This window comes from Ovis aries, chromosome X, assembly GCF_016772045.2.
Source record: "Ovis aries strain OAR_USU_Benz2616 breed Rambouillet chromosome X, ARS-UI_Ramb_v3.0, whole genome shotgun sequence".
NCBI lineage: Eukaryota > Metazoa > Chordata > Mammalia > Artiodactyla > Bovidae > Ovis > Ovis aries.
Window position 1 is genome coordinate 42,771,672 of NC_056080.1, and position 13,458 is coordinate 42,785,129.

General features: G+C 43.0%; 1 protein-coding gene across 1 annotated transcript in view; it reads left to right on the forward strand.

Annotated features, from left to right (window-relative positions):
- The first annotated feature begins 3,048 nt into the window (after positions 1-3,048).
- MAOA (monoamine oxidase A) overlaps positions 3,049-13,458 on the forward strand; it is an 83,317-nt gene continuing 72,907 nt past the window's right edge. Inside the window, exon 1 of the mRNA XM_004022016.4 lies at positions 3,049-3,160. Within this exon, the coding sequence (XP_004022065.2) occupies positions 3,088-3,160 (73 nt within the window). The 5' untranslated portion in view covers positions 3,049-3,087. The remainder of the gene's footprint in view (positions 3,161-13,458) is intronic.

Consider the following 13,458-nt stretch of genomic DNA (forward strand, 5'->3'; position numbering starts at 1 on the left):
ATGTCCATATCTCTCCAGCTCCACTGCCACCACCCATCTTAGTCCAAGACACCACCATCTCTTTCTTTGGAGAACTCCAAACCTTGGTCTCCCTGTATCTATCCATCTACTCTTGTCCACTTCAATCTATTATTCACATGGCAGTCAGAGAGACCTTTTCAAAATTCAATATAGTCATAGTGCCCCTTGCTTAAAACCAGGAAGTGGCTTCCACTGGTTTAGAATACAGACCAAGGATCTTATTTTGACCCAGCTGATCTCAGCAGCTCTGCCTCCTGCGCTTCTCTCCTTGCCATAGCTCCATGGGTTGGCTTTCAGCTGCTCCAATGAACTATGCTTCTTTCTACTATGGGGCCTCCTTGTTCTCTCTTTCTGGAACATTTTTACATAAACTGCACCCCACCCCAACCCCCCGACAATGTTAACTTCCAGAATGGTCTAGACACTCTGACACTTTATCACTATGGACCTTTCCAAAATAATATTTATCAGAGTTTGAATTGACACACCAAGCATGTGGTTTATTTCCTCCACAGATCCTCTGTATGTCAATGAAGGTCTTAACTGTCTTGTGTTACCTGTGTATCCCAAGTACCTTGTCCCATGCCTAGCCCATAGTATGAAATCAAATATTTGAATGAAAATAATGCAGTGGGACTAATGAGAAAGTTGGACAGAATCATATTAGAAAGTGCTGAAATCTTTATTATTTCCCATGTCTTTGCTTCCAAGTCTAAAAATGATACCAGTTTAGTCATGCTTCAACTCCTTACTAGAAAGTAAAAGCTATTAAAACTGGATAAAGAAAAAAATTAAATTTGTATCTTAGTTTCTTCAAGAAGATGCTATTTGATACGAATGGAGGTATCGGGGCAGGCGGGCATGCAAGAGAAATGTTTGAAGTGCCAATAGATTTTCATTAATTTCTTAGAGTTCTCAACATTTACTCTGAATTGATGTCAAAATTACATCTTTTTGAGGGCTCTAGTGATAACAAATCCAGCTCTAGGAGGATAAGGTGGAAATTTAAGGGATAAAACTAGCAAAACAAGAGACTGATTGCACAATAAAATATACCCACTTTCCAGTTGAAAGGGAAACAAGCTTTCTTTTCTTAAGTTTTTTCTGCACTTTAGCCATTCATTGACCTTCGCTTTTAAACTGTATGTCCCACTTAATCTGTGATATTGAGTTCTTAACTTTTTTGCCTACTTGCTTCAGTTTGTTTAAGAACTTCAGCTTGAAAAACCCTATAGACTACCAATAACTGCCAAATCTTCTCCGAGGGACACCTCCCACTGCGCCCCGCCCCGCCTCGAGGGAGGGACCGCGACTGCGCAGACCTCCCTGTGATGTCACAAAAGAGCCAAACCAGGTGGCGGGGTGTTGAGGGGGGGGCAGCCCTGCGACCAGCCTTTCAGGTCTGCTTCCTTCCCTAAGACCACCCCACTACCCCCGCCCAGTCTTCCCCTTTTAGTTAAATCGTTAATAATAAAAGCACCAGGTTGAATCTCCACGTGGCCACGCCCATACTCTCTTCAGGCCACACCCCCTACTTGGGTGGCGTCCCCCAGGCACCAACGGCAGCAGGGCACCAACGGCAGGAGGGCTCCCACCGCGGCGCGTACAGGCGGGTAAGGCGGAGCCAGGCCTCTCCAGCGCCTAGTGTTTCAGCCCTATAGCGGGCCTGGCTCCCGCTATCGGCTCTAAGAGTGCCGATCTCGGCCAGCTTGGGCGGGGGAGGCGCGCGCCTCTGAGTAAGGAGCGAAGGAGAGTAGAACATCGCCCCCAGCCCCGCTCCCTCTCCTCCGCCCCGCGCTCCGGATCAACGAGCTCACCCAACTCGGCTGCCCCCTTCAGCAGCGGCCGCCGCGGCGGGAATAGACACGAGTTAAAACGCTCGCCGGGAGTCGGAAACCTCCCGGCCCAGATACTGGAGGCCGCCAACATTGCGGGCGTAGCCTCGACCTCCTCGTCCTGGAACACCAGTTCAGAGTGGTTGATCTTCCACCAGCATTCCAGCTGCCCGTCGAACAAGTCCACAGCGGCGGACGCCAGATAACACCCGAGGCTGCAGCACGCCCTCCCAACTCATCCCGGGTTTTGGCTTAAGAACTGACAACAGGTCTCAGGGTTGGCACCTGGGGCTTTGGCACCCGCGGCCTGAACGACAGGGTCCATATGTCTGCCCTCCGCCCGACCACCACAGACGAGGCAGCCTTGGCCTCTAACCCGGGCCCCAGCAACCCCCGGGTATCCGTACAAGAATCTGTCCCGCCCTCAAGGTCTCCCCGATTGCCCCTACATGCCACCTTGCACTCAGCACCGGGCTCCACCCGGATATCAATAGGAGAAACTCCTAGACCAACTAACACCTTCAGAGGGTCGGTGCAGGGGTCCATCTCACCCGTGAAGCCCTCCTTTATCAAAATATCGGCACCAGCACCTCCACCACCCAATAACACTCCCCCAGTGTCACTACTTGGATTAACCTCGCCCTCGATATCCGGCTCCCCCTTGGGTTCGGTGCAAGGACCACCTACACCCAGTAACTCCCCCCGACTCTCAGGACAAGAGTCCAGCCGTGTCTCCATGCCCAACTTCCAGCAGTTATCTGCAAAAAGATCTGCCCCACTCTCAGCCTTGTCCCAAGAGTCGCTACAAGGGTCTGCCCCGCCCTCGGTGGTCAGGTTTCCTGAGAGTTTGGCGCGAGGATCTGTAGCGATTTCGGACTCCTCCCGAGTCTCGATTCGAGGGTCCCCTCCGCCCTCAGATCTTAGCACCCCTCGGAGTTCGATACCAGAACCTCTTACTCCCGTGAACTCTCAAGTGTCCACACAAGAGTCCACTCAGCTCTCAGAGCAAAGTTACCCCGAAAGATTAGTAGAAGGATCGGCTCAACCCCCGAATTCCCCCGGGGTACCAGTACCATGGGTCGCTCCGCCCTCGGCTCCCGGCTCCGCCCAGGAATCGGTGGAGGAATCGGCTCCGCCCTCGGGCTCCCCCCGAGACTCGGTAGAAAAGTCCGCTCCGCCCTCGGCCAGACCCACTCCTGTACCCACGCCCCGGGAGAGCCGCAACCAGAGCATGGAGAGTCTGCAGAAGACGAGTGACGCGGGCCAGATGTTCGACGTAGTTGTGATAGGAGGCGGCATCTCAGGTCAGTGTGGACCGTAGCACTAGCCTGAGGGACCCTGGCCGGCCCAGTGTGGGGGACTTGCAGTCTGAAAGTGGCGTTTGGGGGCGGAGGTTGAGGGGGGGGGTGTCTCCCTTGTGCATGCGAGATTGCTGCAGCTGCCGGGCCCCCGATCCTGTGAGGAGGGAATGGGATTGAGCCGGTGGTGTGACCTGGGGGAGGCAGGCACAATAATTTTTACTACTACTACGAAATACTAATATTTAATTAGCTCTTGCCGTGCAGTTGCATTTAGCAGTTTACGTGTATTTTCTCAGTCCTCAGCGGTCCTGTGAGGTGGGTACTCTATTCTTCCCTATTTTACAAAACCTAGAAACGGAGGTAACTCGGCGAAGTCACCTCACCCAGCTGGGAAAGTGACAATGGTTTTCTCTCACGTGAGACCCTTACTCCTAATTCCGGCGGTGGTTGTTCTGCCTAATTGATTTCACGCCCTTTGCCCCAAACAGAACATCAGTTTATGGATTTTTGTAGTATCGAGGTAGTAATAGTGTTGTTCCAGTCCTGCTATTCTCCAGGCTCTTTTCCTTAGAAAATCTGGTAACTGGAGAGGAAGGAGGAAGAATCTTTTAGGAATAGATTTCTTTCTTTTTTTTTAAGGTGGGGGCAGGCGGAGAAAGGTGGGCTCTTAGTTTTAACCGACTCCACCCCCCTCTTTTTTTTTTTTTTAGAACTCCGTAGAAAGTGTAGGGCGTTTATTGCTCAAAGGGAATCCCTCTGTGAAGCAGGGGCTGCGGGCAGATGAGGGACTGCCCTGTTTGTGTCTTTCTCCACCGCCTGAATCTTGCCCTGTTATGAGGCAGCTGGCAAGCCTATGTTCCTCTAGTCTCGGTTTGGGTTTGTAGCTGACCAACTGAGTGGTGTAGGAAGTTTCCTCGGATCTTCCTGGAAACCTCATCATGACTGACACATCAAATTGTCACTTATGATGTCATAATTGGTAAAATGTTTGAAATTTAAGAATTGTGTTTCACATCTAGATAGAGCCCCACACTAGTCTGTCCACGACCTAAGAAGATGTTAATCATTTCTGAAATATACCTGCAGGATCTAATTTAGAAGGAGGGAGAAATGAGGTGGGAGGGAGTTAGTAGGGTGCCTCCAAGTAGCCATTTTTATGTATAATCCTTTTGAGGAGACTCTGAACATGCTTACAGATGAATTTTGCTTGGAGATAGCTTTTGACTTGGCCTGTTTCAGGTGACATTCTTAACCACCAGGGAAGAGACTGACTTGAGCTATTGCTCTAACAACTCCAGTAAGGGCCAGCAAAAACACACATACATGTATGTCAGACCATTAGGAAAGCAGATCTTGGTTGAGAGTATGAAAAAGTATTTCTCTTGTTCCCCTTCATTCATTTATTAGCTTGTTTATTCATTCAACAAACACTTGTTGAGTGCCTGCAATGAAGTGGACTGGTGTTTCTAAAAGCCTGATTCTTGTATGCAAGCCTCCTAGATAAGCAATGTGATTGTTCATCACTGGAAAATAAAGATGACGATAATGTGTTGTGTAAATTGACTAGGAGTTCCGTCTCCGTTCCCCATCTCCATATCATTCATATTTCACAGTTTAGGGTTCTTACTGTGATTTTATGCCTGTCTTCTTGTTCTAGTATCCCTTAAGGAGCATTTTGTCTTTTACTTTTTCTCTGCCTGATGACCGGCTCTTCTCCCTTTCCATACTTTACTCGAAGTCATTGGTCATGAACAGAATTGGATTCACCATGTAGCTGATGTAAGATTCTACAGCCTTAGAACTGCAGGTCCCTTATGGTTCTCATCCTAAAAAAATAACCAATTTCATACTGAATCTTGTATTTGTAATTTTGCATTCTTTTTTTTCTTGAAGAGGCAACCAAATTATGTAAGCTTTAGGTTCCTCAAAATCTGGATCTTTCCATGGTCACTAAGAATTATTACTTTGTTCATTTCCACATGCAGGAAGAAGAGAGTATTTCTTGCATGGGTAGTTCACACTCTTATTCCAGAACCCAACTTCCACTTCATCAGTGACAGTGGAAAAGGCACTGGGATTCCTTTAATATCATCTCTTATCAGTCAGATTTTATTTTAACACCAAAATTGACCGGAAACATTGCTTTCTGGCTGTGGTGTCTTGCCAGATGCTTCACAACTAAAATGAAAGTAGATGTAAGTCTAGCTCAGGATAAACCCTGCACACAGACGGGGTGTTTCCCAAGCACGTGAGAGGCGTTACTTTGCAGTGGTTCTTGAGCTCTGAAATACATCATCTTTGTATGTTCTTAGGAGTATCCCATGAGTTACTTAACAGTCCCCATGTCAGTTTTAAATGCTTTTGGATATTTCTTAAAACTCTTGTCAGAACCGGCACATTGTAGTGTGCCACATATATACATACTTATAATATATGGCCAATACTTTGCATCTGCTGTGTTATTCCTGTTTTATAACAAAATAGTTTTCCAAAGCATACAAATCCTAAATTCTTCAAAAGCAATCCATATGCATGGAATTATCTTCCATTTTTTGTAACTATCTCTGCACAAAGAATAGCAACATCTTAACGTATCTCCCCTTTGTCATTAAAAATCATAGAACAGAACATGTCTTACAGCCACAAGATCCCTTTTTCCTCCCACTCACCAATTAAATTTTATGTATTTAATTGAGAAGGGGCAACCCTTCCTACTCATTTGTAAGCAGTGTTATGGTATCTTCAATATGCTCTGGCCCTTCATCCATCATCTGTCTTCCATCACCAAGTCCTTTCTGGAACTTCTTTGAAGCTTTTTGTGACATCATCAGATCCTGAATTTTTATTCTACACTGATTGCTCCTTTTCTAGTCCTTTCATTGGGCCCATATTCTTGCAGCTTTCTGGTTTTGAAATGGCCTCAAGGTTCAGTTATTCATCACTTTGGGGCTCATATGCATTCTCCCCCTCTCTTTTCATTCCAATACCTCACCTTTTGCTTTACACAAAGCTCTGAAGTCTCTAGTTTAAATCCTTTGCTTTGTCCCAACTCCTGTACCATAGCTTGTCTGCTCTTGGATATTTATATTTCAAAGTTGACTGTCTTATTCTTACTTCATATTCAACATGTTCCAAAGCCTCCTTGTCCTCCAACCCAGCTTCTCTTACTCACTTCCTCGACTCTGTTCTTGGCACCATATCCTTTCCATCATTTTGGGCACTCCTTCTGTTTTATCTTCTATAGCCAGTCAACAGATCCTTCTAACTCCTTCTTGGAGCTCTTTCCTCTCTTGTATGTCTGCCATCCCCAGGAAGGACCCTTAACCCCTTCGACTAACCAGGTTTTAACCATCTTCCCAATGACCACCTTTTGGGGTCTCCCTTCATATCCATCCCTTGGTTTTTTTTAAGTTTTTTAAGACTTGATTTTTTAAAAATACTTCTTTCATCACCTTGTTCTGCTCAAGACATTCAGTGGTCTATTGCCAGCCTCTCAAGCTCCCCTCCCCACCCCACACATGTGTCTAGTCTCACCTTGTTGGAGAAATAGCATTTCCCACCATCCCTAACATGGCTTTAGGCACACTGCTGTCTTGTCTTCGGTGCTATACCATGTTGATTTTGTTCCTCTGGTCCTTCCCTGTTTTTGTTTTTCTTAACACAGAAGTGCTTCTCTCTGAACATTTGCATCCTATCCATTCTCCAATACCTGATTAAAGCCCTTTTGCTTGATCCTTTTGTCTCTCGTTGACTTTTCCCTCATGTGGAGCTTGTAATCTATATCTGACCATTTGAACTTATTTTATGTCCTATGTCTTGATGTTATTTTAAGGATAGCAGTTGAGTCACTGACTTACATGCTAGTTCTTACTCACAAACCAACACTGACTTTACACGCTAGTTCTTAGGAACCAACACAGATAAAGCAAATGACAGAAATCCAGTGGTGTAAGATTTTAAAATCTGCCCCTGGGGATTTCTGAGTTACCTCTCTTTAGGAAGAGAGAATAAAAGGGAAAGAGAGAAAAAAAAATCCCAACTCCAAGGGACAGTGAATACCTCAGAGTCTTTGGGCCAGAGGAGTTTTTAAAAGACAATCTAGTCCAGTCCCCTAAGATTTTAATCATCTCCACAGCATCTCCTGGCTATAACTTTGAACAAACACATCTAGGAAAAGAGAATGCTGTACCCCTGAAAGCAGCTCATTATGAGCAGGGGTGGCTCTGGGGTCTGGAAACTCGTTCAAGCATTTTGGGAGCCTCTACCATATGCCTACCCGATCACAGGGCTAGAGGTAGATAAAGAGGATTAACGAGTGTCCCAGCTCACACAGTGCCCCACCCTCTTGTGAGCAGTAACCAAGTGAGAAAATAATTGACATTCATACAATGAGAGAAATATTAATATTATGAATCTGAACAAAACGCCAGGACCTTGAGAGATAAGTAGGATTTTTAACAGGTAGAGATAAGAGAATAGAAAAAAGACATACCAGAGAGTCCAAAGGAGTACAGATACAGAGTCGGGAAGCCCTAGGCCACATATGAGCAGTGTTTAATTTAAACCCATTACATGAGTTCCAGGGAAGGAAAACAGTTGCCGGCTGTGCCTCTAGTGATGTGATCCTGGTAGTCGCTGAGGTCACCCTAGTGTGTCACGTCTGCCCCTTGGTTAGCCAGGACACAGTGAAAGCACTTTCATCATAACACTGGATAGTCCTGGGTGATTAGTCTTTCCATGTTTTGTTTTGTTTTGTTTTGTTAGATTAAATTTCAAGTGTCTTGTAGAGAGAGGTAGTTCTAAATAGTGACTAAGCAACAAACCTCCCTATATTTATATCCACAAGCCGAGCTCCGCTAAAAGACTTGAGAGCACTAGCCACTCAGAATGTTGTGCTGTGTAAGAGCAGCAAGGATGGAATCTTTTTTATCACTGGAGACAGAAAGTCGTTTCGCAAGAAGATTGACTAATGTTCTGAATCCTGCCAGCAAGTCCACAACATACCACAGTTTCCCTTTTTGTTGAACTACACCACCATGAAGAATCATTTCTGCTAGCAGCGTTTTAGGCATTTTAACCCAGAACTTGGCAGCACATACTGTATGGTTTTGTAGTGATTAAGAAAAGCTTACAGTAAAAAATATGTCACTAAGTTTCCAAGCCTTGGTTATTTAGATACTCTGTGGTTCACTGCAACTTAAGCATTCATTTTTTGCCTCTCAGGACCACTTCTTTGCCCCTATTTTTTTTTCCCTCTAAGCTAGGATTCTTTGATTTTATTAACTTTGGATGGTGAACAAAAAATACAAGAATTAAATTTATTTGATTCTGATTTTTTGATGTCTTCATGGTTGAATGAGCTTTGGGGTTTATCTGACATTTAATGGGCAGTTTTAGCATTTGACCAATACTAATTTATATGAATCTATACATAATTCTTGGCTATTTAGCAATAGATCTAAGGACTTCCCTGGTGGTTTAGTGGCTAAGACTGTGCTTCCACTGCAGGGGGCATGGGTTTGATCCCTGGTTGGGGAACTAAGATCCCACATGCTGTGACATTGCCAAAAAGGAAAAACAAGCAAGCAAAAAACCCAAGCAAACATAAAACAATAGATCTAAGTATAATATAATTATAGAAGTATAGTATAACTATAGTATAATTGGATCACAGAGACCAATATTTGAGAAAAGGAAATGTGGAAGTCTGTTATTGGCAAATATCGGGTCATGCAGCCTTTGTGCAGGTGTGACATACACATATTTTACATATGATAAATCTGGCCAGTATTTAAATGCAGGTATACTCCCCCAAACTGAGGTAATATTGCAGTTTCATATCACATACAGGGGTTTGCAAGAGGGTAGGCATCCAATCGGCACTGGTTTGAAAACAACACTTGCATGTATGAAGTGAAGTGAAGTTGCTTTAGTTGTGTCTGACTCTGCGACCCCATGGACTATAGCCTGCCAGGCTCCTCCATCCATGGAATTTTCTAGGCAAGGTACTAGAGTAGGTTGCCATTTCCTTCTCCAGAGGATCTTCCTGGCCCAGGGATCGAACCTGGTTATCCTGCATTGCAGGCAGACTCTTTACAGTCTGAGCCACCAGGGAATTCCTTGCGTGTATGAGATAGATGGATTTCATAATATCAGTTACTTTTCATTTTAAATTCAAGTGTTTAGAACTGCATAAAATGAATCAAAAGAAGTCAAGTTACATTTTAAATGCTGTAAGTGTTTGAGACAAGTTAATTATTAGGACTGCTTTATCCTTTTATTTGAAAAATGTTTTGCAGTTTTACCAGCAATTTGTGTTTTCCTTTGGATGATCTGTTTTTTATTCTCTTGTCATCTAGCCTTATGAATTAAGGCAGCTTAACATCTTTGAATCACAGTTCTGTCATCTGTAAAATTAGAGGTTGTATTAAGTTATGCATGATCTATCTTCCAGTATCTTTTTCAATATAGTTGGTTCAAGGGTCTGTCTTCAGCTTTCTCTTTTGGACCCCCTCTTCAAAGCTTTTTTTTTTTTTTTTTTTCCTTCCATGTTGTATTTTGGAAATGGTTTTCATCATCCTTCATATTGATATCTTACTCTAACTTAAATCAGTATTTGGGTTTTTCTTCCAGATACTTATTCACCCTGTCCATCACCAACTCCCAGAGCTTGCTCAAACTCATGTCCATGGAGTCAGTGATGCCATCCAACCATCTTATCCTCTAACACCCACTTTTCCTCTTGCCTTCAGTCTTTCCCAGCATCAGGGTCTTTTCCAGTGAGTCAGTTCTTTGCATCAGGTGGCCAGAGTACTGGAGTTTCAGCTTCAGCATCAGTCCTTCCAGTGAATATTCAGGACTGATTTTCTTTAGGATTGGCTGGTTTGATATCCTTTCAGTCCAAGGGATTCTCAAGAGTCTTCTCCAACACCACAGTTCAAAAGCATCAATTCTTTGGCACACAGCTTTCTTTATGGTCCAATTCTCACATCCATACATGACACTGGAAAAACCATAGCTTTGACTAGATGGACCTTTGTTGGCAAAGTAATGTCTCTGCTTTTTAATATGCTGCCTAGGTTGGTCATAGCTTTTCTCTCAAAGAGCAAGCATCTTTTAATTTCATGGCTGCAGTCACCATCTGCAGAGATTTTGGAACCCAAGAAAATAAAGTCTTTCACTGTTTCCATTGTTTCTCCATCTATTTGCCATGAAGTGATGGGACTGAATGCCATGATCTTACTTTTCTGAATGTTGAGGTTTAAGCCAACTTTTTCCACTCTCCTCCTTCACTTTCACTAAGAGGCTCTTTAGTTCTTCACTCTCTGCCATAAGGGTGGTGTCATCTGCATATCTGAGGTTATTGACATTTCTCCTGGCAATCTTGATTCCAGCTTGTGGTTCATCCAAATAGAACAGTGAACCTGCCTATTTTGAAAAGAAAGAACTTGGGGAGAGAACATTGGTGAAGAAAATGGAAGGCTGTGGTGGTCAATGTGATTTTTAAATACTAATATTGGTATTTATAGATTTTATGTATTGAATTGAAACCATCAGTGTTAAATATACATTTCAATTTAATATGCATTTGTAATAACAAATAAGGCCATTGGTCATTGAAGGCATCTGACAAAATTCAGACCCAAATGGAAGAACTCTTCCATTATGTTAGTCCATTTATCTATCCAGTGACCATGTGAGGCTTAGGACCCCTCTATGTAGCAGGGGTTACAACTATGAACCTGAGGTGCCCTTGATGTTTGAGGCTAGTTCAGTGGTGACACAAAAAGGAGAAGGAAATGACAGGCAGGGAAGTGTTTCATGGTGGAAATAATGCTTGACAGAAGTGCTGTGGATCTTGGATGAATTCTAAATGTAACAGGAATGACCTTTCAGGTGACTTTTTTTTCAGATTAAATTAATTAACTGTTCAGTTCAGTTCAGTTCAGTCGCTCAGTCGTGTCCGACTCTGTTAGCTGTGGCCTAAGTTAAAAACCTTTTTCTTGCATGTCTGCATGTATTCTTCAGTCATTTATTTATTTATTCAGTAAATATTGATTGAATGCTCAATGTGTGCTTTGAACAAAATTTATGGTTTTAGCTTTTTTCCTTCTTTGGGAACATTGCTTCTAAAACTTCAGTATGAACTGATGTTTGACTATACTTTTTTCCTTGTAGTATTCGATCCAAGAGTCCAAAAGTGCCATTATGTAAGAATTCATTGGTCAGAGAACATTCAGTGAATAATAGAAAATTAATAAAATATTTAATATGTGATGTACACTATACACATTCATAGGTGTTGATGAACGTCAAAGTTGAAGAAAAATCCCACTTTAAGAAATAAACAGGAAGAACTAGGAGAGCCAGCAGAACATAAACAATAGCTACACGAAAGCTTTGCTTCAACCCTTAGCTTGTGCTCTAGGCGTTGTTCACTTGGGACCCTGCTTAGGTGAGTTTATTACTAAATATTTGCCAATATTTTAAGAAATGAGACCAGATTTCCCAAAGCGCATTTTTTAGATGTCATTTTTTTAGGCAGAAGGTGGAGAAATGCTAAGTTAAATGAGTCTCTTCACTGCAGGACTTATCAGAGCCTTTAGTATGCTAGCATGCATCATACATTTCCCAGAAGCAGAAACAGCATATGTCCCAACTTCCATGACCACTGATACTTTACCCCAGAGCATCTTGAAGACTAGTATTCCATAAAACATTTTGGAAATTGCTGCCTAACCACAGTGCATCCTAGTATGCAGAATCTGAGTACAGCAGTGTGGAGTGCCCCTGAGTGTATTTTCAGTTTCAGTGAAAGAATGGGGCAAATAATGAATTAAAGGGTAATTGCATTCCCTAAGTTGGGTGAGATCCATTTATCTAAAAGTGAAGATGAATGCTGAACTATAATCAAATAAATTAGGACTGTCTAGACAACCAGTTTGTCGAATTGAGGGCAAATTAAAGTTAATTGCTAGTTTTTATCTATTTATCATTTGAGACAGTTCTGTCTTTTTAGCTTATCAAAGGGATTAGGAGATTTGGCATTTTCAAAAGCAGATAATTCTTTCTCTGAAAGGAAGCACAAAATACAGGTAGATATAGACAGATAGGTAGGTAGATAGATAACAAGAATGGTTTTATCATGTGTATGTATGTAGAAAATGTACTAGTAAAGAATCTCCTAACTTACCAGGGCATAAAGGTTTAAATGACCAGGCACTCTATCCTTGTCAGTCTTTCTTAGTTGCTTGAGATAAGTATAATCTAAGTAGCTTTGGAAACTTACCTGTTGCCCTCATACAGGTGAGCATGGTTTTGTTTTCTTGGTATGTAGTTCTTCTGTTCATTGCAACAAGCATTTGAGCACCTGCAACACAGCAGGCTCCATTCCAGGGATGCAAAGGTGTATAACACATATTAGACCCTAGTCAAGAGGCAGATCTCTGGGCAGGAGGTTATGTTGCCTTGGACAAGGGCAAAAGGCCACAGTGGTTTGGACAAGAGTGGCTATGCCTGTAGTGGCGGGAAGCAGCAGATGTATAGAGTGCGCCAGGTGGTGATGTGTGCTAAGAAGAACAATACAGCAGGGTAACAGATTGTGAGAGATGATTATATCACTTGTCCATATTGAAAGTGGGGTCACTGGACATGTTTCATGAGGAATATGCTACATTTCAAGGTTTATTCTAATCATTTGTTGTAGAAGGAAAATCAATAATTGAACTGGAAAGGGTAGCACAAGTCAAATGGACAAATTTCATCTTTTCCTAATGTGAATGTGTTTGAAGAAGTAAGGTAAAAGAAAGGGCCCTTGGCGAGGAGGTAGAGAAGGCAGGTATGAAGCTAGGTTCCACAGTTACAGATTTATAGCCCAGGAAGGAAAGGGCTATTTCCTCAAAGGCTTCGTTGCTGATATTAATTCCTTCTCCAGGTGTGCTGTGTGGCTTAAATCATTTCCTATTCCATTTCTATGGGGAGGAGCCATCTCAGGACATCAGAAGCACTGCTGAATCTGTGGAAGCACAGTTTCCATGGGCAGTGGCTGTAAGAAGCTGGAGGTTGGTTTGAGGTTGCTATGGCAACACCGATGCTGGCTGCATACATCATCTCACCCAGGCTTTCCTGATCTAATAACCAGGATTAACAATTGCCTGAACTCTCATATGAGGTGTGCTTTTAGCAGACTTGAGTTTTTTTTAAGCCTCTCTAATAAATCCATTAACCTATTTTATTTTGGTTTCTCTAAAACCCAAATGGTTGAAGAGAGAGAAACCAGAAAAGAAATTATATTGTTTTAA